The sequence below is a fragment of the Oncorhynchus masou genome, chromosome 9 (genome assembly GCF_036934945.1).
Source record: "Oncorhynchus masou masou isolate Uvic2021 chromosome 9, UVic_Omas_1.1, whole genome shotgun sequence".
Taxonomy (NCBI): Eukaryota; Metazoa; Chordata; class Actinopteri; order Salmoniformes; family Salmonidae; genus Oncorhynchus; species Oncorhynchus masou.
The window spans coordinates 72,986,511-73,013,172 of record NC_088220.1 but is presented as its reverse complement, the minus strand read 5'-3'; the positions used below and the strand labels follow the sequence as shown (position 1 = coordinate 73,013,172).

The 26,662-nt window shown below is 44.2% G+C and overlaps 1 protein-coding gene across 1 annotated transcript; it reads left to right on the top strand.

Annotated features, from left to right (window-relative positions):
• The first annotated feature begins 684 nt into the window (after positions 1-684).
• sgpp2 (sphingosine-1-phosphate phosphatase 2) lies at positions 685-26,661 on the top strand. Its single transcript, XM_064975165.1, has 5 exons — positions 685-1,025; positions 12,185-12,346; positions 18,915-19,094; positions 24,349-24,438; positions 24,973-26,661. Exons 1-5 carry the CDS (start codon positions 774-776, stop codon positions 25,516-25,518), a joined length of 1,230 nt encoding a protein of 409 aa, XP_064831237.1. The 5' UTR covers positions 685-773; the 3' UTR covers positions 25,519-26,661.
• Position 26,662: the final 1 nt, after the last annotated feature.

Below are 26,662 nucleotides of genomic sequence, written 5' to 3'. Positions count from 1 at the left end.
CTGAAATGTGGCAAAAGGTCGCAAAGTTCAAGGGGGCCGAATACTTTCGCAAGGCACTGTATACCTGCTGGAGAGCGTGCTATGGGTTGGTGTTGCTATGGTGACCAATGAGCTGAGATAATGTGGGACTTTACCTAGCAAAGACTATAACCTAAACCGACATAGGCAATTTGCACCTTGCAGCTTATCCCGTTTTGGGAATATTGCAGACTTATTATTCTGTATAAGGCCTAAAGTAGATATTTATTTTATTTGACCCATTAAGTCTTCAGGTTCAATATCACTTATTGAATAAAGGTATATAGCATAACCTTAAGCCTATTTGGCCTCATTGGGCTATATGTTGAACAAAATACTTAAAAATAAGAAACAAAGAAAGACACACACGCGCGCACACACACTCGCGCGCACACACAACACACACGCAGGACCTGCAGATAAACACAGGCTACATTGTTATCTCAAAATGATAGGCCGATTGTTATAGACTATTAGAATACATTGACAATAAAACAATAAAAATAGTTAATATAAGGGTTTAAAAAATAGTGGTTGATCTTTTCACGTAGTCTAAAGGTCGGTGAATTTGTCTGGCTTTATGACAGTTCGGTGCTCATGGCGTATCCCACACACACCTGTCAAACCGCACCTGCACGCACAGAAAACACACCTCTGCGTGGGATGGGCCCAAGGGTGGGTAATGCGCCCTGTCTTAGTCTGTACCTGTCTGTCTGTTCTCATACACCTCATATGCTACTATTGAGAGAGTTGCGATGCTCAAACTGCTTAAATATCTGCATGGTTCGGAGCTTGTGGCCAAGTTCCAGAGGGCATGCGGTCTGTTCCTTATCGAAGGCTCGCATCAGAACGGAAACTGGGTGCACCCTCCGCGGGAAACGCCGCTCATAGACGCAGAAGCACCTCACCAACTTGCTCGACTGCGGTGCGGTAATGGACACGTTATTACCAATGAAAAGGACAGCAACTCAAATGACAAACACAAGGAAAATGGATACAGTGTTGGCGTAAGTGTAAACTTTTCTATGAGAGTTTGAGTTATTGAGTTGTTGAAACAGAAGAAGGTAGGCTCCCACTGGGCAAAAACTGGTTGAATCAATGTTGTTTCCAGGTAATTTCAACGCCAAAATTTAATGCGATGACGTTGAATCAAAGTGGAAAACTGATTGGATTTGCAAAAGGTAATCAATGTAAGATCATTTTGTATTTTTTTCACCTAACTCTTAACTCTTAACCTACTGTAATTCCAATGACATGGTAATTGTTTTGTAGATTTTACGTTTTTAATCCACGTTAGTTGATAACTTAACCAAATGTAAAATAAAACTAGATTTTGAATTGATGTATGTGCCCAGTGGGCTATAGGCTACCTTCCCAGGGCTGGCGTTATGGGCTGGCGTTATGGGCAGGCCTTGGGAAGGTATAGCCTCTATTCCATACCTCCTTGCCCATCCAAATAAAACATTTCAAATTGACCATTTATATGACTGAAACGCACACCAACAGAAGGACTCATCAATCATAGAAAGCATCCGAACAAACTAAACTGCAACCCTCTGTCTCAGTTTGCTCCCGAGTGGCGCAGTGGTCTAAGGCACAGCATCTTAGTACAAGAGGCATCACTACAGTCCCTGGTTTGAATCCAGGCTGTATCACATCAGGCTGTGATTGGGAGTTCCATAGGGTGGCGCACAATTGTCCCAACATTGTCCGGGTTTGGCAAGGGTAGGCTGTCATTATAAATAAGAATTTGTTCTTTACTGACTTGCCTAGTTAAGTAAAGGTTAAATAAATACAAAATGTTTTTTAAAAAAACGTGTAGCCCATGTATCTGATGCTGTCTGATCAAAAAGAGTATGGCATGTCATATTCTTTTTGGCCTGTACATATTGTAAAACATAGGGGTGCTGTTTTGCTCACTCGGATGCTTTCTTCGTTGACATAGTTATTCAGCCATGCAAATTGAAGGAAAGTTGGCGGGTGTACAGTGCACTGTTCGGATGCTGGAATTATTTTTGAAGAACCTGTGAAGATAACTTACTTTTTCAATAGCACATCCAATAGGCTTAAAAGGGAAATGCTGAGGGAAATGTTTGTGGACTAATTGCCAAGCCTCGGTGTAAGGGGCAAAATATCATGATCTGACGAGCCCATATATTCAGTGGAAAGCTCTTAAAATACCTGAAAACCTTTCCTAAAAACAGCTGTCTGTCTTGAACTCACTGGACATTTTTGAAGGCCCGGAATAGGCTAGTTGATACAATGTTGCAAGTTTGCTGGTGGGCAGGATCCAGTTGATTGATTTGATACAATGTTGCACTTCGCGAGGGATAGTTCAAGTCAAGAATGATGAAAAGGGAGGCAGACAGCTGGAGTAGAGAGATGAATGCGATTTTTTATTTATTTATTTTTTATTTATCGGCTTTATGTATTTTTATTTTGTTGACCATGGAAGTTATAGGCCCACTGCTACATTGGTCTATAGGCCATCTCTGAGCTCCATGCATGCGCTCATTTCTTTAGCTGCCAATGGATCACAGTGTATCAATTTTATTTATTTATTTGTATTTCACCTTTATTTAACCAGGTAGGCAAGTTGAGAACAAGTTCTCATTTACATTTGCGACCTGGCCAAGATAAAGCAAAGCAGTTCGACAAATACAACAACACAGAGTTACACATGGAGTAAAACAAACATACAGTCAATAATACAGTAGAAAAATAAGTCTATATACAATGTGAGCAAATGAGGTGAGATAAGGGAGGAAAAGGCAAAAAAAGGCCATGGTGGCAAAGTAAATACAATATAGCAAGTAAAACACTGGAATGGTAGATTTGCAATGGAAGAATGTGCAAAGTAGAGATAGAAATAATGGGGCGCAAAGGAGCAAAATAAATAAATAAATACAGTAGGGGGAGAGGTAGTTGTTTGGGCTAAATTATAGATGGGCTATGTACAGGTGCAGTAATCTGTGAGCTGCTCTGACAGCTGGTTCTTAAAGCTGGTGATGGAGATAAGTGTTTCCAGTTTGAGATTTTTGTAGTTCGTTCCAGTCATTGGCAGCAGAGAACTGGAAGGAAGAATTGGTTTTTGGGGTGACCAGAGAGATATACCTGCTGGAGCGCGTGCTACAGGTGGGTGCTGCTATGGTGACCAGCGAGCTGAGATAAGGGGGGACTTTACCTAACAGGGTCTTGTAGATGACCTGGAGCCAGTGGGTTTGGCGACGAGTATGAAGTGAGGGCCAGCCAACGAGAGCGTACAGGTCGCAGTGGTGGATAGTATATGGGGCTTTGGTGACGAAACGGATGGCACTGTGATAGACTGCATCCAATTTATTGAGTAGGGTATTGGAGGCTATTTTGTAAATGACATCGCCAAAGTCGAGGATCGGTAGGATGGTCAGTTTTACGAGGGTATGTTTGGCAGCATGAGTGAAAGGTGCTTTGTTGCGAAATAGGAAGCCAATTCTAGATTTAACTTTGGATTGGAGATGTTTGATGTGAGTCTGGAAGGAGAGTTTACAGTCTAACCAGACACCTAGGTATTTGTAGTTGTCCACATATTCTAAGTCAGAACCGTCCAGAGTAGTGATGTTGGTCGGGTGGGCAGGTGCAGGCAGCGATCGGTTGAAGAGCATGCATTTAGTTTTACTTGTATTTAAGAGCAATTGGAGGCCACGGAAGGAGAGTTGTATGGCATTGAAGCTCGTCTGGAGGGTTGTTAACACAGTGTCCAAAGAAGGGCCAGAAGTATACAGAATGGTGTTGTCTGCGTAGAGGTCTAAAGACTCACCAGCAACAAGAGCGACATCATTGATGTATACAGAGAAGAGAGTCGGTCCAAGAATTGAACCCTGTGGCACCCCCATAGAGACTGCCAGAGGCCCGGACAACAGGCCCTCCGATTTGACACACTGAACTCTATCAGAGAAGTAGTTGGTGAACCAGGCGAGGCAATCATTTGAGAAACCAAGGCTATCGAGTCTGCCGATGAGGATGTGGTGATTGACAGAGTTGAAAGCCTTGGCCAGGTCAATGAATATGGCTGCACAGTATTGCTTCTTATTGATGGCGGTTAAGATATCGTTTAGGACCTTGAGCGTGGCTGAGGTGCACCCATGACTAGCTCTGAAACCAGATTGCATAGCGGAGAAGGTATGGTGGGATTCGAAATGGTCGGTAATCTGTTTGTTGACTTGGCTTTCGAAGCCCTTAGAAAGGCAGGGTAGGATAGATATAGGTCTGTAGCAGTTTGGGTTCAGAGTTCCCCCCCTTTGAAGAGGGGAATGACCGCAGCTGCTTTCCAATCTTTGGGAATCTCAGATGACACGAAAGAGAGGTGTTCATGTGGCAAGGGCTGGTGTTCTCACAGTAGTTAAATTTGAACTTTATTAATTCAGATTAATTCAGATTTTATGATTAACCAAGTCATAATGATATTGAGAAATGAAAACATTATTATTGAAATGAACCCGATCAACAAAAATGCATGTATGAAAATCATAACTGGCGCACAGATTGGTAGAAATGGTAGAATAAATTGTAAGCTTCTCCAAACTTGAAACTTATGTGCCGCCGATTTGTTTGACAATCAGATGAAAACATATTGACTGGTTGTGTTCATGCCACGTTACTAGGCTAATATATTGAACTGTTTTAAGATGGTGAATCCTTTAGCTATTTTTTTTATGAATTTTAGGACCCCTGTAGGTATAAAAAATGTTTTTAACAAATAATTTGATAACATTTTGAATTTTGCCTTTCCTATTATAGCCAATAGGAAGCAATACAGAACACATGCATAAATGGCAAAACATACCATACAAAAAACAAACCATAAGAAATTAGTTTTTTAAGTGTCTTTCCTATATCTTGGAGATATAAGAAAGCTCAGGAAATATTAACGTTTTTTGGACACATATTTAACCCCTTTTTTTATTTGGCACAAAACTACCTCCATACTTTCATACAATTTTTTAACTGGTCCCGGGTTACTTTTAGACGAGTCCATGGAGCTTGTGGGGGTCATAGAGAAAAATGGAGATCGCCATCTTGTTCGTGAGAGTCTCATCTTTCCACAGAGTGGTCATATTAATTTGTAACCGTTCGAACACTACAGATAGTTTTGCGAGAAGACCCATTTTCGGGATGTCTCATGGTCTGACAAACACCGCTGTCGCTCGGCCACCTTCCATCAGCAGATGTGGAAGGCAGACATATACAGATGCAGTGGATTGAGACTCAGGCCATGCAGATATCTGGAGCTTAAACTGACATATTTTGATGTTACTTAGATTGTTGCACAGGTGTATCAACAGACTCTTAATAATGGAGATGTCTTTACTATAAAACCCATTTAAAAAATTGGCCCATGAAAAATACTTGCCCCCTATGGAAATCAAAATCCCGTCCAACTGATCAGTTCTGACAGCGGTCCTCTACCTTCCGACAGGCTTGTTAGTCCACCCGTCTTTGATTGAAGGTAGAGATTGCTTGCAGATTGATTATCCGATGGCCAAAAGGTATTTTGCAGTCTTATTCATTGCATTTGTTTTGAAGAATGAAACCAAGTAGGCTATGAGTAGTCTAAACAAACAACCCAACATCCGTGTTTGTTTTGGGGTGTTTGTTAAGCTATTCAAATGTGACATAACATAGGCTACATAGCCTATGACCTGACTTGAGCATTTAGCCTAGGCTATTATTTTGTTTAAGCTACTTTAAACTTAGATACAACAGACATTCAATATCGAAAGTAGTTCCAACCTGATGAGCACCGCTGAAGGCCTTCAAATCAAATCAGATTTTATTGGTCACATACACATGTTTAGCAGATGTTATTGCGGGTGTAGCGAAATGCTTGTGCTTCTAGCGCCGACAGTGCAGTAATATCTAACAGTTTCACAACATATATCCCAAAAAACACGTAAATATAAGTAAGGAATGGATTAAGAATATATATACAGATATGTCAGAGCAGCATTGGACTAAGATACAGTGACATAGTATAGAATACAGTATATACATATGAGATCCCCAGCCGCGCCCTCAGAGCATGCGCAGACCAGCTGGCTGGTGTGTTTACGGACATATTCAATCAATCCCTATACCAGTCTGCTGTTCCCACATGCTTCAAGAGGGCCACCATTGTTCCTGTTCCCAAGAAAGCTAAGGTAACTGAGCTAAACGACTACCGCCCCATAGCACTCACTTCCGTCATCATGAAGTGCTTTGAGAGACTAGTCAAGGACCATATCACCTCCACCCTACCTGACACCCTAGACCCACTCCAATTTGCTTACCGCCCAAATAGGTCCACAGACGATGCAATCTCAACCACACTGCACACTGCCCTAACCCATCTGGACAAGAGGAATACCTATGTGAAAATGCTGTTCATCGACTACAGCTCGGCATTCAACACCATAGTACCCTCCAAGCTCGTCATCAAGCTCGAGACCCTGGGTCTCGACCCCGCCCTGTGCAACTGGGTACTGGACTTCATGACGGGCCGCCCCAGGTGGTGAGGGTAGGTAACAACATCTCCTCCCCGCTGATCCTCAACACTGGGGCCCCACAAGGGTGCGTTCTGAGCCCTCCCTGTTCCCTGTTCACCCACTACTGCTTGGCCACGCACGCCTCCAACTCAATCATCAAGTTTGCGGACGACACAACAGAGGTAGGCTTGATTACCAACAACGACGAGACGGCCTACAGGGAGGAGGTGAGGGCCCTCGGAGTGTGGTGTCAGGAAAATAACCTCACACTCAACGTCAACAAAACTAAGGAGATGATTGTGGACTTCAGGAAACAGCAGAGGGAACACCCCTATCCACATCGATGGAACAGTAGTGGAGAGAGTAGCAAGTTTTAAGTTCCTCAGCATACACATCACAGACAAACTGAATTGGTCCACTCACACAGACAGCATCGTGAAGAAGGCGCAGCAGCGCCTCTTCAACCTCAGGAGGCTGAAGAAATTCGGCTTGTCACCAAAAGCACTCACAAACTTCTACAGATGCACAATCGAGAGCATCCTTGCGGGCTGTATCACCGCCTGGTACGGCAACTGCTCCGCCCTCAACCGTAAGGCTCTCCAGAGGGTAGTGAGGTCTGCACAACGCATCACCGGGGGCAAACTACCTGCCCTCCAGGACACCTACACCACCCGATGTTACAGGAAGGCCATAAAGATCATCAAGGACATCAACCACCCGAGCCACTGCCTGTTCACCCCGCTATCATCCAGAAGGCGAGGTCAGTACAGGTGCATCAAAGCTGGGACCAAGAGACTGAAAAACAGCTTCTATCTCAAGGCCATCAGACTGTTAAACAGCCACCACTAACATTGAGTGGCTGCTGCCAACACACTGACACTGGCTCAACTCCAGCCACTTTAATAATGGGAATTGATGGGAAATGATGTAAATATATCACTAGCCACTTTAAACAATGCTACCTTATATAATGTTACTTACCCTACATTATTCATCTCATATGCATACGTATATACTGTACTCTATATCATCGACTGCATCCTTATGTAATACATGTATCACTAGCCACTTTAACTATGCCACTTTGTTTACATACTCATCTCATATGTATATACTGTACTCGATACCATCTACTGTATCTTGCCTATGCTGCTCTGTACCATCACTCATTCATATATCCTTATGTACATATTCTTTATCCCCTTACACTGTGTATAAGACAGTAGTTTAGGAATTGTTAGTTAGATTACTTGTTGGTTATTACTGCATTGTCGGAACTAGAAGCACAAGCATTTCGCTACACTCGCATTAACATCTGCTAACCATGTGTATGTGACAAATAAAATTTGATTTGATTTGACAGATGGGTGATGCAATATTTACAAACCATTAAAGTGACTAAGAAACCGTAGAACAGTATAGAATACAGTTTACACATATGAGATGAGCAATGCAAGATACGGAGACATTATTAAAGTGGCTAGTGTTTCATTTCCTTAAAGTGGCCAGTGATTCCTAATCTATGTCTATAGGCAGCAGCCTCTGATGTGCTGGAGATGGCTGTTTAACAGTCAGTGGTGTAATATAGAATATAATACAGTATATACATATGAAATGGATGATGCAATATGTAAACACAATCTAAAAATGACTAAGACACTATAGAATAGTGTGGAGTGCAGTTAATACATATGAGATGAGCAATGCTAGATATGGAACATTATTAAAGTGGCTAGTGATCCATTTCTAAAAGTGACCAGTGATTCCTAATCTATGTCGCTAGGTAGCCACTCCTGATGTGCTAGTGATGGCTGTTTAGCAGTCTGATGGCCTTGAGATAGAAGCTGTTTTTCAGTCTCTCTGTCCCTGCTCCGATGCACCTGTACTGACCTCGCCTTCTGGATGATAGCGAGGTGAACAGGCAGTGCCTCGGGTGGTTGATATCCTTGATGATCTTTTTGTCCTTCCTATGGCATCGGGTGCTGTAGCTGTCCTGGAGGGTGGAAAGTTTGCCCCCTAGTAATGAACTGGGCAGATCACACCACTCTCTGGAGAGCTTTGCAGTTGTGGGCAGGGAAGTTGCTGTACCAGGCAGTGATACAGCCCGACAAGATGCTCTTGGTTGTGCATCTGTAAAAGTTTGTAAGGGTATAAGGTTTTAAGCCACATTTGTTGCGCCTTCTTCACCATACTGTCTGTGTGGGTGGACCATTTCAGTTTGTCAGTGATGTGTACGCGAAGGAACTTGAAGCTTTCCACCTTCTCCACTGCGGTCCCATTGATGTGGATAGGGGGGTGCGCCCTCTGCTGTTTCCTGAAGTTCACAATCATCTCCTTAGTTTTGTTGACATTGAGTGAGAGGTTATTTTCCTGGCACCACACTCCCAGAGCCCTCACGTCCTCCCTACAGGCTGTCTCATCATTGTTGGTAATCAAGCCTACTACTGTTCTCTCGTCTGCAAATTTGATGATTGAGTTGGAGGCGTGCTTGGCCACGCAGTCATGGGTGAACAGGGAGTGCAGGAGGGGGCTGAGCATGCACCCTTGTGGGGCCCAAGTTTTGAGGATCAGCGAAGAGGAAGTGTGGTTTCCTACCTTCACCACCTGGGGGCAACCTGTCAGGAAGTCCAGGACCCAGTTGTACAGGGTGGGGTTCAGACCCAGGGCCTCGAGCTTGATGATGAGCTTGGAGGGTACTATGGTGTTGAATGCTGAGCTATAGTCAATGAACAGCATTCTTACATATGTATGCCTCTTGTCCAGATGGGACAGGGCAGTGTGCAGTGTGGTGGCAATTGCATTGTCTGTGGATCTGTTGGGGCGGTAAGCAAATTGAAGAGGGTCTAGGGTGGCAGGTAAGGTGGAGGTGATATGATTCTTGACTAGTCTCTCAAAGCACTTAATGATGACAGAGGTGAGTGCTACTGGGCGATAGTCATTTAGTTCAGTTACCTTTGCTTTCTTAGGTACAGAGACTATGGTGGTCATCTTGAAGCATGTGGGGACAACAGACTGGGATAGGGAGAGATTGAATATATCTCTGAACACACCAGACAGCTGGTCTGCGCCTGCTCTGAGGACACGGCAAGGGATACCATCAGCCTTGCAAGGGTTGACACGCTTAAATGTCTTACTCACATCGGCCACAGAGAAGACAAGCCCACAGTCCTTGATAGCGGGCTGCGTCGGTGGCACAGTATTATGGAGCTAAGAAGATTTTCAGCCTGTCCGGAAGCAAGACGTCGGTGTCCGCGACGTGGTTGGTTTTCCCGTTATAATCTGTGATTGTCTGTAGAACCTGCCACATACGTCTCGTGTCTGAGCCTTTGAACTGGGACTCAACTTTGTCCCTATACCGATGTTTAGCCTGCTTGATTGCTTTGTGGAGGAAATAACTACACTGTGTGTATTCTTCCATATTCCCAGTTTTATTGCCCTGGTTAAATGTGGTGTTTCACGCTTTCAGTTTTGCGCGAATGCTCCAATCTGTCCACGGTTTCTGGTTGGGGTAGGTTTTAATAGTCACAGTGGGTACATCATCTCTTATGAACTTCCTGATAAACTCATTCACCGTATCGGTATATGTGTCAATATTATTTTCTGAAGCTACTCTGAACATATCCCAGTCCACGTGATCAAAACAATCTTGAAGCGTGGATTCCAATTGGTCAGACCAGCACTGAATAGTCCTCACCACAGGTGCTTCCTGTTTGAGTTTCTGCTTATAGGAGGGGAGGAGCAAGATGGAATTGTGGTCCGATTTGATGAATGAAGGGTGAGGGAGGGCCTTATATGCATTCTGGAAGGTAGTATAACAATGGTCGAGGGTTTTAGCAGCGCGAGTACAACAATTAATATGTTGATAGAATTTCGGGACCCTTTTCCAAAAATGTGCTTTGTTCAAATCCCCAGCTACAATAAATGCATGCCACTTCCTGACCATAGAGAGCCCTTATTTTCTATGGTAGAGTAGGTCAAGGCGTGACTGAGGGGTTTTCTAGTTATTATTTTCTATGTGGGGTTCTAGTTAATTTTTTCTATGTTGGTATTTGGTATGATTCCCAATTAGAGGCAGCTGGCTCTCGTTGTCTCTAATTGGGGATCATATTTAAGCAGCATTTTTTTACACCTGTTTTATGGGATATTGTTTTGAGTTAGTGTATGTTACACGTTATTGTTACGGTTCGTTGTTTGTCTAATTCTTTCTTTGTTGTTTTGTGCGTTTCTAATAAATAATATGTGGAAACCATATCGCGCTGCAGCTTGGTCCGATAATTATTCCAGCGAACGTGACAATGCAGCCTCAGGATATATGGATTCCAGTTTGCATAAAGTCCAGTGAAGTTCTTTGAGGGCCTTTGTGGTATCTGCTTGGAGAGGATGTAGACCGCTGTTGCTATTATTGACAAAAATTCTCTCAGGAGATTGTACGGTCTGCATTTAATTGTGAGATATTCTAGATCGGGTGAACAGAACAGTTACACCATAAGTGCTTAATCATAAAACATATACCTCCACCGTTCTGCTTCCCAGAGAGATGTTTGTTCCTGTCGGCGCGATGTACTGATAAACCAACTGGTTTTACCATGTCAGACAGTATATCTTGAGAAAGACATGTTTCCGTGCAGTAGAGTACGTTACAATCCCTGGTGTCTCTCTGAAAAGAAATTCTGGCCTTGAGCTCATCAATGTTATTATCCAGAGATTGGACATTAGCAAGTAAAATACTCAGGAGCGGTGGGTGGTGTGCTTCTTAAGTCAGACCAGAAGACCGCCTCGAGTACCTCTCCTTCTCCGGCGTGGTTTTGGGTCAGCATCCGGAATAAGTTAGATTGCTCCGGGTCGTAATGCTGGAAGTTCTGGTGAGTTAATGCCACTCTAATATCCAAAAGTTCTTCCCGGCTGTGTGTATGGCACAAAACAATTCTTGAGCTAATAACGTAAAAAATAGTACATAAACAAACAAAATAGTGCAGAGTTGCTTCAGAGCTATTTGCTATGCTGACACCTCTGTCGACACCATCATGATGAAGCTGGCGCGGATGAGGATGATGTCACAACTGGATCAGACGTGCTTCTGTTTCTCTTTTCCCTCCATCACACATTGGCGGTTCTGATGGTGACTCCTGGAAATGGAAGTGCCTAAAACATGTTTGTCAAATTATTTTCCAAAAGACAAAATATTTTTCTAAATTGAAATCAGAAGTAAACTGCCATTCATTGCATTTCATAGGCTATCCATGTGACTCGTGAGATAAAGACTTCAACTGACAACGCTGTCCAAAAGCTGGAATTGATAGCAATGCTCCATGGTCTATTGAGAGTCTGCTCCAGCTAACTTGTACAAGTTGTACAGGTCGAGCCGAGGCCATATACAAATAGTTAATTTCACTATATGTTCATTTGAGGCTACAAGTGGTTATCTTGTTCAGAATATGGTTACAGAGGAGTGAAAATGATTGGAATGACAATGACCTGCAATGAGCCTCCTTTTTGGTTATTATACTGTTGGCTCCTCTGCTTTTACATTGAGAATGAGTGGCAAAAACTATTTACTGTAATTAATAAGGTTTCCCGCTTTTTCTAGTCTCAGATATCCCTGATCTTACATTGTGGGAGGCAACCTGTTTGTCTAGAGAGACAACTAACTGTGTACCCACCCACAGGTGTCTGCTCGGCCCCAGTATGAGGTGAGGAACCGGCTGCTATACTTCCTGTTCCTGGTGTCGGCCGGGCTGGGTCACGAGGTCTTCTACATCACCTTCCCTCCTTGCTTACACTGGAACCTGGACCCCTTCCTCTGCAGACGCCTTGTCAACATCTGGACTGTAAGTCACCTATGGTTGCAAAAGAGAGAAAATATCTATGTGAGTTAGGATGGTTTGAAGAACAGAGAAGGTACCAAATGGAACCATATTCCATATATAGTGGGCCCAATGTGACCTGGTCAAAATAAGTGGACTATATAGGCCCCTACTTTTGACCAGGGCCCATAAGGCCCACTATATAGGGATTGGGGTGCCATTTCGGATGCAGACACAGTCTTCTCTGCTCTTCAAACCATCATCCCAGACATAACTATTTTTTTTCTCTCTTCCACTGCTACCTATTAAATTCACACCTGCGGTTTCATTCCAGAAAATAAATGTTTAACTGGAAATACCCACACCGATATGGTATACCAAAGCAGTGTCACAGACTGATGCCTTGCTTGAACATCCCATACAATCTCATGTTTATCATGTGTGTAAGAGAGAGAGTGTGTGAGACAATGAAGCTCTTCTTCTCCTTCTCCCTCACCTCCTCTCACCCCTTAACCCTCTCTAACCCAGCCTTTAATCCCTGCCCCCTTACCCCTCTCTGACCCAGGCTTTCATCACTGTCCTCCTTAACCCTCTCTGACCCAGCCTTTCATCCCTGTCCTCCGTACCCCTCTCTGACCCAGGCTTTCATCCCTGCCCTCCTTACCGCTCTCTGACCCAGCCTTTCATCCCTGTCCTCCTTACCCCTCTCTGACCCAGGCTTTCATCCCTGTACTCCTTACCCCTCTCTGACCCAGCCTTTCATCCCTGTCCTCCGTACCCCTCTCTGACCCAGCCTTTCATCCCTGCCTCCTTACCCCTCTCTGACCCAGGCTTTCATCCCTGTCCCCCTTTACCCCTCTCTGACCCAGCCTTTCATCCCTGTCCCCCTTACCCCTCTCTGACCCAGCCTTTCATCCCTGCCCCTTACCCCTCTCTGACCCAGCCTTTCATCCCTGCCTCCTTACCCCTCTCTGACCCAGGCTTTCATCCCTGTCCCCCTTACCCCCCTCTGACCCAGCCTTTCATCCCTGTCTCCCTTACCCCTCTCTGACCCAGCCTTTCATCCCTGTCCCCCTTACCCCTCTCTGACCTGGTCCTGACACCACAGGGGCCACAGGGGCCACAGGGGCCACAGGGGCCACAGGGACCACAGGGGCCACAGGGCTCAGGTGGACTGGTGCTACAGGGTGATGGGACAGGCAATAGAACAGAACAGGAGGGTCCTTAAATTACTCAGTATTTGGCAAAGCAACAATTAACAATCCCACAATTTCAACCAGTGTTATAACTGTTTATTACTGACGGGATGAGGACATTGACCTCATCCCGTCAGTTGAGGATGCCTGGTCATTCTTTAAGAGTAACTTCCTCACCATTTTAGATAAGCATGCTCCGTTCAAAAAATGCAGAACTAAGAACAGATATAGCCCTTGGTTCACTCCAGACCTGACTGCCCTCGACCAGCACAAAAACATCCTGTGGCGGACTGCAATAGCATCGAACAGTCCCCGCGATATGCAACTGTTCAGGGAAGTCAGGAACCAATACACGCAGTCAGTCAGGAAAGCTAAGGCCAGCTTCTTCAGGCAGAAGTTTGCATCCTGTAGCTCCAACTCCAAAAAGTTCTGGGACACTGTGAAGTCCATGGAGAACAAGAGCACCTCCTCCCAGCTGCCCACTGCACTGAGGCTAGGGAACACGGTCACCACCGACAAATCCATGATTATTGAAAACTTCAACAAGCATTTCTCAACGGCTGGCCATGCCTTCCGCCTGGCTACTCCAACCTCGACCAACAGCTCCGGCCCCCCGCAGCTCCTCGCCCAAGCCTCTCCAGGTTCTCCTTTACCCAAATCCAGATAGCAGATGTTCTGAAAGAGCTGCAAAACCTGGACCCGTATAAATCAGCTGGGCTTGACAATCTGGACCCTCTATTTCTGAAACTATCCGCCGCCATTGTCGCAACCCCTATTACCAGCCTGTTCAACCTCTCTTTCATATCGTCTGAGATCCCCAAGGATTGAAAGCTGCCGCAGTCATCCCCCTCTTCAAAGGGGGAGACACCCTGGACCCAAACTGTTACAGACCTATATCCATTCTGCCTTGCCTATCTAAGGTCTTCGAAAGCCAAGTCAACAAACAGGTCACTGACCATCTCGAATCCCACCGTACCTTCTCCGCTATGCAATCTGGTTTCCGAGCCGGTCACGGGTGCACCTCAGCCACACTCAAGGTACTAAACGACATCATAACCGCCATCGATAAAAGACAGTACTGTGCAGCCGTCTTCATCGACCTTGCCAAGGCTTTCGACTCTGTCAATCACCATATTCTTATCGGCAGACTCAGCAGCCTCGGTTTTTCGGATGACTGCCTTGCCTGGTTCACCAATTACTTTGCAGACAGAGTTCAGTGTGTCAAATCGGAGGGCATGCTGTCTGGTCCCCTGGCAGTCTCTATGGGGGTGCCACAGGGTTCAATTCTCGGGCCGACTCTTTTCTCTGTATATATCAATGATGTTGCTCTTGCTGCGGGCGATTCCCTGATCCACCTCTACGCAGACGACACCATTCTATATACTTTCGGCCCGTCATTGGACACTGTGCTATCTAACCTCCAAACGAGCTTCAATGCCATACAACACTCCTTCCGTGGCCTCCAACTGCTCTTAAACGCTAGTAAAACCAAATGCATGCTTTTCAACCGATCGCTGCCTGCACCCGCTTGCCCGACTAGCATCACCACACTGGATGGTTCCGACCTTGAATATGTGGACACCTATAAGTACCTAGGTGTCTGGCTAGACTGCAAACTCTCCTTCCAGACCCATATCAAACATCTCCAATCGAAAATCAAATCAAGAGTCGGCTTTCTATTCCGTAACAAAGCCTCCTTCACTCACGCTGCCAAGCTTACCCTAGTAAAACTGACTATCCTACCGATCCTCGACTTCGGCGATGTCATCTACAAAATTGCTTCCAACACTCTTCTCAGCAAACTGGATGCAGTTTATCACAGTGCCATCCGTTTTGTCACTAAAGCACCTTATACTACCCACCACTGCGACTTGTATGCTCTAGTCGGCTGGCCCTCGCTACATATTCGTCGCAAGACCCACTGGCTCCAGGTCGTCTACAAGGCCATGCTAGGTAAAGCTCCGCCTTATCTCAGTTCACTGGTCACGATGGCAACACCCATCCGTAGCACGCGCTCCAGCAGGTGTATCTCACTGATCATCCCTAAAGCCAACACCTCATTCGGCCGCCTTTCGTTCCAGTACTCTGCTGCCTGTGACTGGAACGAATTGCAAAATCGCTGAAGTTGGAGACCTTTATCTCCCTCACCAACTTCAAACATCAGCTATCTGAGCAGCTAACCGATCGCTGCAGCTGTACATAATCTATTGGTAAATAGCCCACCCATTTTCACCTACCTCATCCCCACAGTTTTTATTTATTTACTTTTCTGCTCTTTTGCACATCAATATCTCTACCTGTACATGATCATTTATCAATCCAGTGTTAATCTGCAATATTGTAATTATTCGCCTACCTCCTCATGCCTTTTGCACACATTGTATATAGACTCCCCTTTTTTTCTACTGTGTTATTGACTTGTTAATTGTTTACTCCATGTGTAACTCTGTGTTGTCTGTTCACACTGCTATGCTTTATCTTGGCCAGGTCGCAGTTGTAAATGAGAACTTGTTCTCAACTAGCCTACCTGGTTAAATAAAGGTTAAATAAAAATAAAAAATAAAATAAAAATACACATCTAATAATGAATCGTTAATACTCATAGATCATCTATGTTCCTGCATCTAAGTATGCTTTGACCATGAAGCTCAAACTCACACATGCACGCACACATACACACTCTGATTTGAGTGTCAGTAAGTTTGTGTGCACTGTGTGTCCTTTCCTCCAGTGCAGGTGTATGCCCTCTGAGCGACCTGCCCATGTTCTTCCCCAGGGGAGGAATGGTTTGGGAAGTGAACTCTGAACACCCAGCCACCTGTAAACACCAACACTCATGCTTGCTTGCTTGCTTGCACACACACACACACACACACACACACACACACACACACACACACACACACACACACACACACACACACACACACACACACACACACACACACACACACACCTCTAGTTGATCACAACACGCACCTTATTACAGGGTAACACACATCTTTTCTTCATGATCATAACTAAGACAACTGAATTACAGACTGTGACCCTGTCCACTCTGGTCCCCTTCCCGAAGCATGCTGTATTGACAGGACTTACCATAGCATTTATTACATACTCAATTACATACTATTACATACTGTATTACATACTCAAACCACATACTGTATGTGTTCTCCCCCTGTAATCAGTCTGATCACTAGAACTAAACTTCGATTTCGGACATTTGAAAAGGTCCCCAGAATGTTGATATGCCTTCCTCAGCGAACCCCCCCCCCCCCCCGAAAAAACAACAACAAAAATAACAAAACAATTGCCCATGTACTCGGACATGGAGTACACTGCTTAGACAACTGCACCACCAACTTTACAATGCTCTGGCAAGCTGTCACATCATGACAGTTGTTTTTTATTATGTTGTCTTAAGCCTTCCCCAAACCATAGCCCTAACCTCAACCCCTCATAATCAATGCCTAAACTGTTACCCTTTGAGTGGTTTCTGTCTTCACCATGGAACTGCGTGGCATTAATAAATGTATAGTTTCATGCATAATATATCAGATTGAGAAGGGAAACAGCCCATTTCCCCTTTCCCACGTCCCTCCCATGTTGATCAACGTCCAGAGTGACACTGGGTCCGATCAATACTCTCATTCATTCAGCTAAATCTGCACTGCTGCTATCTGTTCATGACCTGGATCATCTGTAACTCATCTCTTCATGTGATGGTGCCTTGCCAGTCCTTTGATGTGGCCCACACAAAGAGCCTAATGTGTTGGCCCTCTGTATAGGTTGATCTGAGGACAGTACCAGTGAGATTGATATGATCGGTGGTCTGTTAACAGGGGCAGGGTACGATATTATTCAGATTCAGATTCAGCGTGTTTAATAGTCACATGTGCAGAGTTGCAGGTGTGATTGCAGGGTAGAGTGAAAATATTAGGCTCCGAGCTCCAACATGCAGGATCAAGTGAAATAAAATAATAAAAATGGTCATAAAAAAGAATATAAACAGAAATAACACTATACATTTCATAACTGTAGCAGTGATGAATAAATCAATGTCCACTGGGGTGGAGGCAGAGTAAATGGTGCCCATGTCTTGGAGGCAGTAGCATCAGGGACAGTATTTCTTCCGAGGGAACAAGTGGCTGATTGCTAAAGTGATAGTGACTCTCTTCTCCTCCCTCCCTCCCTCCCTCCCTCCCTCCCTCCCTCCCTCCCTCCCTCCCTCCCTCCCTCCCTCCCTCCCTCCCTCCCTCCCTCCCTCCCTCCCTCCCTCCCTCCCTCCCTCCCTCCCTCTTCCTCTTCTTTTCCTTCTCTCTTTCAGTATTAATCTCTGGTTGCTATGTTAACCATGAGGATAAGATGCCTGTAGGCAGTTTTATCTCTCATAGACCATGGTTACTGAAACACTCACTGATTATAGTGTCTCCATCCTGTGAATAGGAATAGTCACCACCTCTATATCTTTCTTTCTGTCGCTCGCATACTCCTTCCTACCCTCTCTCTCTCTCTCTCTCTCTCTCTCTCTCTCTCTCTCTCACTCTCTCTCTCTCTCTCTCTCTCTCTCTTTCTCTCTCTGTCCCCCTCTCTCTCTCTCTCTCTCTCTCTCTCTCTCTCTGTCCCTCTCACTCTCTCTCTCTCTCTCTCTGTCCCCCCCTCTCTCTCTCTCCTCTCTCTCTCTCTCTCTCTCTCTCTCTTTCTCTCTCTGTCCCCCTCTCTCTCTCTCTCTCTCTCTCTCTCTCTCTGTCCCTCTCACTCTCTCTCTCACTCTCTTTCCCTCTCACTCTCTCTCTCTCTCTCTCCCCTCTCTCTCTCCCCCCCCTCTCTCTCTCTCTCTCTCTCTCTTTCTCTCTCGCACAAAGGTTGTAATACAACATATTTTTTCTGCACAAACTATGTATCACTAAATTATCAGTTGTTTCACAACCATTGTCAAAGAATCTGAGTGTGTACAGGGCCTAAGTGGAGTGTGTCTGTGTTCCTGTAGGTGTAGAGACAGTCACCATCAACTGAAGACACTGTGTCAGCAGCTCATGGCTGTATTTGATTCTTAAAGTAGATTGTGTTACTGGGCAACTGCAGACTGTGCTCCGTTTATAGAAGTGTGTCTTGCATCTTCTTGCAAACTGGTTGCTACACACTGAATGATGACTTATTTATAGGATACTGTGTGGCCATTCTTAATGGAGCATTGAACAATCAGGTTAACTTCATACATTACAATGTTTTTGATGTATTATTTCGCAGTTAAAGTGTAGAGTTCCATCCAATCAATCAAATGTATTTGTAAAGCCATTATTAAGATTTACCCTCCTCTCCGCCTCCTCTCCTCTTTTCCTGTCCTCTGCCCTTATTTTCTCCTCCTCTTCTCATTCTCTCCTCTCCTCCAGATGGTGATGTACATCGGCCAGGCCCTGAAGGATGTGCTGAAGCTGCCACGCCCTCTATCGCCCCCAGTGGTGAAGCTGGAGAAGCGTGTGGATGCTGAGTATGGCCTTCCCTCCACCCACGTCATGGCCACCACCGCCATCTTCTTCACCCTACTCCTCAGCGCCCCTTCCAGGGTTCAAGTGAGGCCCATGTAGCACCCTGAGCCTCTTGGGTCCCCTGCCAAGCTTCTGCTACTCAGTCTTGGGGGAGACTCATCATTTGCTCACTCCCCTGGGACAAGGCCTGTACAGAACTATAGATGTAAAATAAATATGGAGAGTTTGGTGCCAACATAGTTATTCTCTACAAAGCTCACTAACAGGGATGTAAACACATTTGTGCACAATATTTGAGACAAATAAGCTTTTTGTGCGTATGGAAAATTTCAGGGATTTTTTTATTTCAGCTCTTGAAACATAGGACCAACACTTTAATGTTATATTTATATTTTTGTTCAGTGTAGTTTGCCGGACTCTGTACAGCCTTGTCTGAAAACCCCCCGACTTGCCTCTAGACGTTGAGTGTATGCAGATTTGAAGGACCTGAAATAGGTGTATGCATCTCTGTTCAGGGGGCTTGTCTCTCCTGAGTCCCTGAGTCCTGACCCTGACTGCCCTTCCTGGCAATGTGCTGGGAGGGGTGGAGTGGCCAGTCACCATCAGACACCAACAGTCACCATCAGACACACCCACACAGCTGCTTTGTTCCTCTGATAGACTAGAGTAAATGACTGTCGATCTCTCTTCACTCTCTCGCTCTCCTCTCCTCTGCTCTCTCTCTCTCTATTCTCTCTCTGTCTCACACAGAACAATCAATCAACCAGCTACTCAAACAACACCAGCCTCAGATACAGTGGTAGTGTACTGCAGTGGTGACATTGACTCTGAGAGAGCATGCATAGCTATGCATGTGGTGACTTAGTTTCTGTTTCTGAGAGGTTACATAGCTATAGATGTTTAGTGGTCTGAATGGCCTGAGGCGATCTCTTAGGTTCTGAGGGGTGAAAGGTCAGGACAGTCAATCACAGTGGCCCCTCCATCCCAACATCCTTTGTGTCCATTCAGAGTCCATTCTTCATTAACTTATTCTGAAAGCCCCCCAACTGCAAGGGAAAGGAACAGACACAGGAAAGAGAGAGAAGCAGGGAGGGAAGGAGGGGAAAAGGAGGTCAATGAATATACATGACATAGGCTCTCTTCACTGTCATTGAAATGGAGGGAAACAAAAACACAAATGGGGCAAATTATTTAAAAGGGTGGAGAGGGAAGGGGAGATGGACAGAGACAGTTGAGCCAAAACAGAGGATGTCTTTAAGGCAGTACATATGTCAAAGTGGCAGAATAGATGGATGACAGAAGATGTAGTTGCCTTAGGGGGATGTAGATCTATGACAGATAGAAGATGTAGTTGTCTTAGGGGGATGTATTATTGAAAGAGATCATGATACCTCACATCTCAAAATAGGGCTACTTAATGTTAGATCCCTTACTTCAAAGGCAATTATAGTCAACGAACTAATCACTGATCATAATCTTGATGTGATTGGCCTGACTGAAACATGGCTTAAGCCTGATGAATTTACTGTGTTAAATGAGGCCTCACCTCCTGGCTACACTAGTGACCATATCCCCCGTGCATCCCGCAAAGGCGGAAGTGTTGCTAACATTTACGATAGCAAATTTCAATTTACAAAAAAAAAAATGACGTTTTCGTCTTTTGAGCTTCTAGTCATGAAATCTATGCAGCCTACTCAATCACTTTGTATAGCTACTGTTTACAGGCCTCCTGGGCCATATACAGCGTTCCTCACTGAGTTCCCTGAATTCCTATCGGACCTTGTAGTCATAGCAGATAATATTCTAATCTTTGGTAACTTTAATATTCACATGGAAAAGTCCAGAGACCCACTCCAAAAGGCTTTCGGAGCCATCATCGACTCAGTGGGTTTTGTCCAACATGTCTCTGGACCCACTCACTGTCACAGTCATACGCTGGACCTAGTTTTGTCCCATGGAATAAATGTTGTGGATCTTAATGTTTTTCCTCATAATCCTGGACTATCGGACCACCATTTTATTACGTTTGCAATTGCAACAAATAATCTGCTCAGACCCCAACCAAGGAACATCAAAAGTCGTGCTATAAATTCACAGACAACACAAAGATTCCTTGATGTCCTTCCAGATTCCCTCTGTCTACCCAATGACGCCAGAGGACAAAAATCAGTTAACCACCTAACTGAGGAACTCAATTTAACCTTGCGCAATACCCTAGATGCAGTTGCACCCCTAAAAACTAAAAACATTTCTCATAAGAAACTAGCTCCCTGGTACACAGAAAATACCCGAGCTCTGAAGCAAGCTTCCAGAAAATTGGAACGGAAATGGCGCCACACCAAACTGGAAGTCTTCCGACGAGCTTGGAAAGACAGTACCGTGCAGTACCGAAGAGCCCTTACTGCTGCTCGATCATCCTATTTTTCTAACTTAATTGAGGAAAATAAGAACAATCCGAAATTCCTTTTTGATACTGTCGCAAAGCTAACTAAAAAGCAGCATTCCCCAAGAGAGGATGACTTTTACTTTAGCAGTGATAAATTCATTAACTTCTTTGAGGAAAAAATTATGATTATTAGAAAGCAAATTACAGACTCCTCTTTAAATCTGCGTATTCCTTCAAAGCTCAGTTGTCCTGAGTCTGCACAACTCTGCCTGGACCTAGGATCAAGAGAGACGCTCAAGTGTTTTAGTACTATATCTCTTGACACAATGATGAAAATAATCATGGCCTCTCAACCTTCACGCTGCATACTGGACCCTATTCCAACTAAACTACTGAAAGAGCTGCTTCCTGTGCTTGGCCCTCCTATGTTGAACATAATAAACGGCTCTCTATCCACCGGATGTGTACCAAACTCACTAAAAGTGGCAGTAATAAAGCCTCTCTTGAAAAAGCCAAACCTTGACCCAGAAAATATAAAAAACTATCGGCCTATATCGAATCTTCCATTCCTCTCAAGAATCTTAGAAAAGGCTGTCGCACAGCAACTCATTGCCTTCCTGAAGACAAACAATGTATACGAAATGCTTCAGTCTGGTTTTAGACCCCATCATAGCACTGAGACGGCACTTGTGAAGGTGGTAAATTACATTTTAATGGCATCGGACCGAGGCTCTGCATCTGTCCTCGTGCTCCTAGACCTTAGTGCTGCTTTTGATACCATCGATCACCACATTCTTTTGGAGAGATTGGAAACCCAAATTGGTCTACACGGACAAGTTCTGGCCTGGTTTAGATCTTATCTGTCGGAAATATATCAGTTTGTCTCTGTGAATGGTTTGTCCTCTGACAAATCAACTGTAAATTTCGGTGTTCCTCAAGGTTCCGTTTTAGGACCACTATTGTTTTCACTATATATTTTACCTCTTGGGGATGTTATTCGAAAACATAATGTTAACTTTCACTGCTATGCAGATGACACACAGCTGTACATTTCAATGAAACATGGTGAAGCCCCAAAATTGCCCTTGCTAGAAGCATGTGTTTCAGACATAAGGAAGTGGATGGCTGCAAACTTTCTACTTTTAAACTCGGACAAAACAGAGATGCTTGTTCTAGGTCCCAAGAAACAAAGAGATCTTCTGTTGAATCTGACAATTAATCTTAATGGTTGTACAGTCGTCTCAAATAAAACTGTGAAGGACCTTGGCGTTACTCTGGACCCTGATCTCTCTTTTGAAGAACATATCAAGACCATTTCAAGGACAGCTTTTTTCCATCTACGTAACATTGCAAAAATCAGAAACTTTCTGTCCAAAAATGATGCAGAAAAATTAATCCATGCTTTTGTCACTTCTAGGTTAGACTACTGCAATGCTGTACTTTCCGGCTACCCGGATAAAGCACTAAATAAACTTCAGTTAGTGCTAAATACGGATGCTAGAATCCTGACTAGAACCCAAAAATTTGATCATATTACTCCAGTGCTCGCCTCCCTACACTGGCTTCCTGTCAAAGCAAGAGCTGATTTCAAGGTTTTACTGCTAACCTACAAAGCATTACAGGGCTTGCTCCTACCTATCTCTCTGATTTGGTCCTGCCGTACATACCTACACGTACGCTACGGTCACAAGACGCAGGCCTCCTAATTGTCCCTAGAATTTCTAAGCAAACAGCTGGAGGCAGGGCTTTCTCCTATAGAGCTCCATTTTTATGGAACGCTCTGCCTACCCATGTCAGAGACGCAAACTCGGTCTCAACCTTTAAGTCTTTACTGAAGACTCATCTCTTCAGTGGGGCATATGATTGAGTGTAGTCTGGCCCAGGAGTGGGAAGGTGAACGGAAAGGCTTTCTGTACAGCACTTTGAGATATCAGCTGATGTACGAAGGGCTATATAAATAAATTTGATGTATATGGTTGACAGATAGAAGATGTAATTGTCTTTGGTGGGATGTAGATCTATGACAGATAGAAGATGTAGTTGTCTTAGGGGGATGTAGATGAATGACAGATAGAAGATGTAATTGTCGTTGGTGGGGTGTAGATCTTTGACAGATAGAAGATGTAGTTGTCTTAGGGGGATGTAGATCTATGACAGATAGAAGATGTAGTTGTCTTAGGGGGATGTATATGGTCGACAGATAGAAGATGTAGTTGTCTTAGGGGGATGTAGATCTATGACAGATAGAAGATGTAGTTGTCTTAGGGGGATGTAGATGGTTGACAGATAGAAGATGTAATTGTCATTGGTGGGGTGTAGATCTATGACAGATAGAAGATGTAGTTGTCTTAGCGGGATGTAGATGGATGACAGATGGAAGACAGATGGAAGATGTAGTTGTCTTAGGGTGATGTAGATGGTTGACAGATAGAAGATGTAATTGTCGTTGGTGGGGTGTAGATCTATGACAGATAGAAGATGTAGTTGTCTTAGCGGGATGTAGATGGATGACAGATGGAAGATGTAGTTGTCTTAGGGTGATGTAGATGGTTGACAGATAGAAGATGTAGTTGTCTTAGGGGGATGTAGATGAATGACAGATAGAAGATTAGGGGGATGATGGGAGTTTCTTGCTTCCACCATCATAGTCTGACAGTCCCAAGCTGAGGAGGTTTTCAGATCATATCCATAATTCATGGATATGAGTATCAGAGAATGTATTTTATCAGAATGTTGTGTGTTTTGGAGTAGTGTGTGTGTACCCACGTCTGAGTCAGTGGAGGCTGCTGAGGGGATGAATGGAGAGAATGGAATATTATCAGAAACATAGAAACCGTGTTTGATGCTATTCCACTCCAGCCATTACCACAAGCCTGTCCTCCCTGATTAAGGGGCCACCAACCTCCTGTTGTCAGAGTGTGATTAGTGTGTACCTCTATTTTCTGTCCACAGTTCCAGTTTGAAGTGGGTCTGCTTGTGGCGGTGGTGCTGTCTGTGTTGGTGTGTCTGAGTCGTCTGTACACAGGCATGCATTCTGCTCTGGTAAGTCTCTTCTGCTGCTCTGCCCGACAGTACTGTATAAAGTACTGTATAAAACATTCAGACCCAATGCAGGATGTATTATTCATACTGTATGTCTGGCTGGCACTCTTAGCTACGGGGACCTGCCTTTCACTTTGACACTCATCATGCCTTTACATAAGAATGAGTAGTTCATTATGACCTGTAAAGAGTTTTTGGAGTAAATATGAGATAAGAGGTTCCAGAGCAACACTCTGACCAGAGGAAGCTGGTGAGAGGAGCTATAGGAGGACATGTCTGGAAAGAAAGAAATGGAACGGTGTCAAACATATAGAAACCCCAAGTATGACTCTGTTCCATTAATTCCATTCCAGCCGTTACAATGAGGCTGTCCTCTTATTGCTATTCCCACCAGCCTCCTCTGACTCAGACTAGCACTTCATCACCATAAAGACCACATCACCCTTCAATCAATTATGAATATATCTGTCTAAGCAGTTACAGAAATGTATAACATACATGTATGTATATAATCCCACTCCCTGCTGGTTTCAGGACGTGATCTGTGGTGCTCTAATCTCAGCCACATTAATGTTGGTCACCTATCCATACTGGGAAACCTTCGACCGGCTCCAACTCACCTCCCCACTCTCCCCCATCGGGGCATTGGTACTGGCTCTCTTCCTGAGCTACACCTACCCTGAGCTGGACCATTACACCACCACGCGGGGGGACACCACCACCATCCTGGGGGTGGGTGCAGGCTGTTCTGTGGGCTACTGGGTAAATGAGAGGCTGGGGGAGACGTTTGAGCCCCAGGGATTGCTACCCATACCCCTGCCAGCACTGACACTGGGTGTCTTAGCCCTGGCCAGCTCCCGCTTTGTGGTGGGTGTCGTGGCGTTGGTTGCAACTCGACAGATAATGAAGACAGCCAGTCTGTGGGTGCTGTGCTCCTGGTATGGAGTGTCAGTCAAAGACATATACGCCAGGAGAAGGAAGGAGATCGAGGTGCCATATAAGTTCACCACCTATACTTCTATAGGCCTGGTCCACTCTATTCTGGTCAATAGACTGTTCATAGTACTGGGACTGCTATGACCCAATGCTTTTATGAACTGTTAAAATATATACACTACCATTCAAAAGTTTGGGGTCACTTTGAAATTAGAAAACAGTATCAAACAGTTTCTGTGAAGGGAGTAGTACACCGCGTTGTACGAGATCTTCAGTTTCTTGGCAATTTCTCACATGGAATAACCTTTATTTCTCATATCAAGAATAGACTGATGAGTTTCAGAAGAAAGGTCTTTGATTCTAGCCATTTTGAGCCTGTAATCAAACCCACAAATACTGATGCTCCAGATACTCAACTAGTCTAAAGGCCAGTTTAATTGCTTCTTTAAAAGTGCACAACAGTTTTGAACTGTGCTAACATAATTGCAAAATTATTTTATAATGATCAATTAGCCTTTTAAAATGATAAACTTGGATTAGCTAACACAATGTGCCATTGGAACACAGGAGTGATGGTTGTTGATAATGGGCCTCTGTACGCCTATGTAGATATTCCATTTCCAGCTACAATAGTCATTTACAACATGAACAATGTCTACACTGTATTTCTGATCAATTTGATGTTGTTTTAACAGATAAAAAATGTGCTTTACTTTAAAAAGCAAGGACATTTCAGAGTGACCCCAAACTTTTGAACAGTAGTGTCAATATAAAACATTCTAGGATCCTGTCATCATTCAAGTGTTGTGTAAGAATGTTCTGACATTTACAATTTTTTTTTATACATCCGACATTGATTCTATATTTTTCACACATCGTGAATCTTTGAAAGACTGAAGACAATTGAAAAGACTAATGATCTTATTTAACGTGTTACTTGCCTTAGTTATTTCTGACTTCCTCACCATCACATGGAAACAGACCTAAGCAACACCTGCAGTTACAGTACTGTATCGTATGTCACGAGTTCATGTCCTGTTGTATCAAGTAGATGAAGCTCCACCCAGGACCATTAACTCACCTAACAAGACCATACCAGTTGAACACAACACAAGGAAACCTGTTGAACCACAGCTTTGTGGCTTCCTGTTATTTACACTCATACAGTGTATTAGGGCTATATGCTGTATGACAAACCTTTGAAATGTAAATGACCTGAATCGATACAATTGCTCAGAGCAATGTCTTTACATTGTATAATAAAGCATATATTGGTTAAAGCTCAAAT